Source organism: Salpingoeca rosetta (genome assembly GCF_000188695.1).
Source record: "Salpingoeca rosetta unplaced genomic scaffold supercont1.2, whole genome shotgun sequence".
Taxonomy (NCBI): Eukaryota; class Choanoflagellata; order Craspedida; family Salpingoecidae; genus Salpingoeca; species Salpingoeca rosetta.
Window position 1 is genome coordinate 2,477,628 of NW_004754932.1, and position 2,120 is coordinate 2,479,747.

Below are 2,120 nucleotides of genomic sequence, written 5' to 3' on the forward strand. Positions count from 1 at the left end.
CGAGGGTTCTTGGTCTGGCAAGCCTGGGTCCGCGCATGATTGTTGTTTCAGGATCAGCGAGAAAATGATCCATCCGTAAACACCGCCACGGAAGCACGCATGATGCCGTGCCAGTGTGTGCCTTCTGTGTCCGTGTACCTTCGTAACAAACGATTTTCCTTGCAACAGGGGACTGTGCAGCTTGTCATTGCAAGCACCCGGCAACCACGTTGCATCAATTGCCCTCCGTTGTCTGGGGGGCGCCATGTACGATGAGGCAGGCACGAGTGCGATGTAACTGCGGCGAGTTCCTCAGGGCGACGGCGCTGTGTTGCTGGGTTTGCCATGGAAATGACAATCGTCCCGCGACTTCACGTATTTGCGTGTTACCAGCCACCAGCTAGATTGAGCAAAAACACTAGATGTAGAAAAAACACTAGATTTAGGAAAATCACTAGATCTGGCAAGGGGCTGGCTGCGTGTTGTGTGGATGTGTGTGATGGATGAGGAAGCAGTAGGCATCCATGCTTCTGTCATTCAAGCGGAGTGACAACGATGGCGGATAAGCGCAAGAGCTCCCGGCGACACGATCCAGACGTGGACGCCACCGACGTGTACGTGAGCTCCGCGGGTCCAAAATGGCAATGGTTCCGCACGTTTCTTCCATATGAATGCAAGGTGAAAGACGAGAGGGAGATCAGCGAACAGTTTGGGCTCTTCACTGTTGACGGCGACGCACCACTGACGCTTCAAAGCCACCGCGATACCCAGGCAAGGGGCGCTCTGTCGAATCCCCGAGGCCGCCGCCGGTTTCACCCACTTCGCGAGGCAGACGACGAGCAAGTGCTCCAGTGGCGACGGTGCCTCTTCCAGGAGATGAAGCACGTTGTGCGCGTGGCCGAACTCGTGTACGACTGCAGAGGAGAGTATCTCCATACGGCGATTCACTACGCCCCCATTCGGGCAACAGGCGCTCCCATGAGGGGCAGTGGATCGGGCCGCCGCCACTTTCGCGCACGTGGCTTCACAGCAGCATTCATCCAAGGCATGTACGAGTTTGAGCGCAGGCAAGGTGGCCTCACGCAAGCAGCTATGAACGGCTCACACTTGTGTCATCGAGGCCAGCACCGTTTGCCGGTAATTCACCCCAAAACAGGAAAGAAGCTGCTTCTGGAGTGCATCAGACCCTCGCACTGCTGCCTTGAAGCTGTTCATCGCAACAACAGCCGCCAAGGCTGCCCTGGCATTCTCGGCGGCTGCATCCACGAGCCGCCCTGCCTTCTTCCTGCGCGCCGTGTGCATGGACCAGAGTCCATCTATCGCATGTTTGGGAAACGCGTGTGAGTGTGTTGTCAACGCCGCCTTGTCAGCGAACCAATTAAAGCGAAGCGCATTGCATTGACGCACCAACACCTGCACCTGTCAAGCTTTGCTAGATCTAGATTGTCTACTGTATTTAGATGAAAATCTATATCTAGTAAAATCTATATCTAGATTCTCTGCTGGATCTAGATTTTAAGCTGAATATAGATTGTATACTGGATCTAGATTTTACACTGGATCTAGATTTTAAGCTGAATATAGATTTTATACTGGATCTAGATTCTCTGCTGGATCTAGATTTTAAGCTGAATATAGATTTTATACTGGATCTAGATTCTCTGCTGAATATAGATTTTATACTGGATCTAGATTTTATACTGGATCTAGATTCTCTGCTGAATATAGATTTTAAGCTGAATATAGATTTTATACTGGATCTAGATTCTCTGCTGGATCTTGATTTTAAGCTGAATATAGATTTTATACTGGATCTAGATTCTCTGCTGGATCTAGATTTTAAGCTGAATATAGATTTTATACTGGATCTAGATTCTCTGCTGAATATAGATTTCAAGCTGAATATAGATTTTATACTGGATCTAGATTCTCTGCTGAATATAGATTTTAAGCTGAATATAGATTTTATACTGGATCTAGATTCTCTGCTGAATATAGATTTTAAGCTGAATATAGATTTTATACTGGATCTAGATTCTCTGCTGGATCTAGATTTTGTACTGGATCTAGATTTTATACTGGATCTAGATTTTATACTGGATCTAGATTCTCTGCTGAATATAGATTTAAGCTGAATATAG

At 47.7% G+C, this 2,120-nt stretch overlaps 1 protein-coding gene across 1 annotated transcript; it reads left to right on the plus strand.

Annotated features, from left to right (window-relative positions):
• Positions 1-534: 534 nt before the first annotated feature.
• Positions 535-1,323, plus strand: PTSG_01082 (uncharacterized protein; the record flags this gene model as incomplete). The annotated part of the gene is made up of 1 exon (XM_004998500.1): positions 535-1,323. One exon carries the CDS (start codon positions 535-537, stop codon positions 1,321-1,323), a length of 789 nt encoding a protein of 262 aa, XP_004998557.1.
• Between the last annotated feature and the right edge of the window lie 797 nt (positions 1,324-2,120).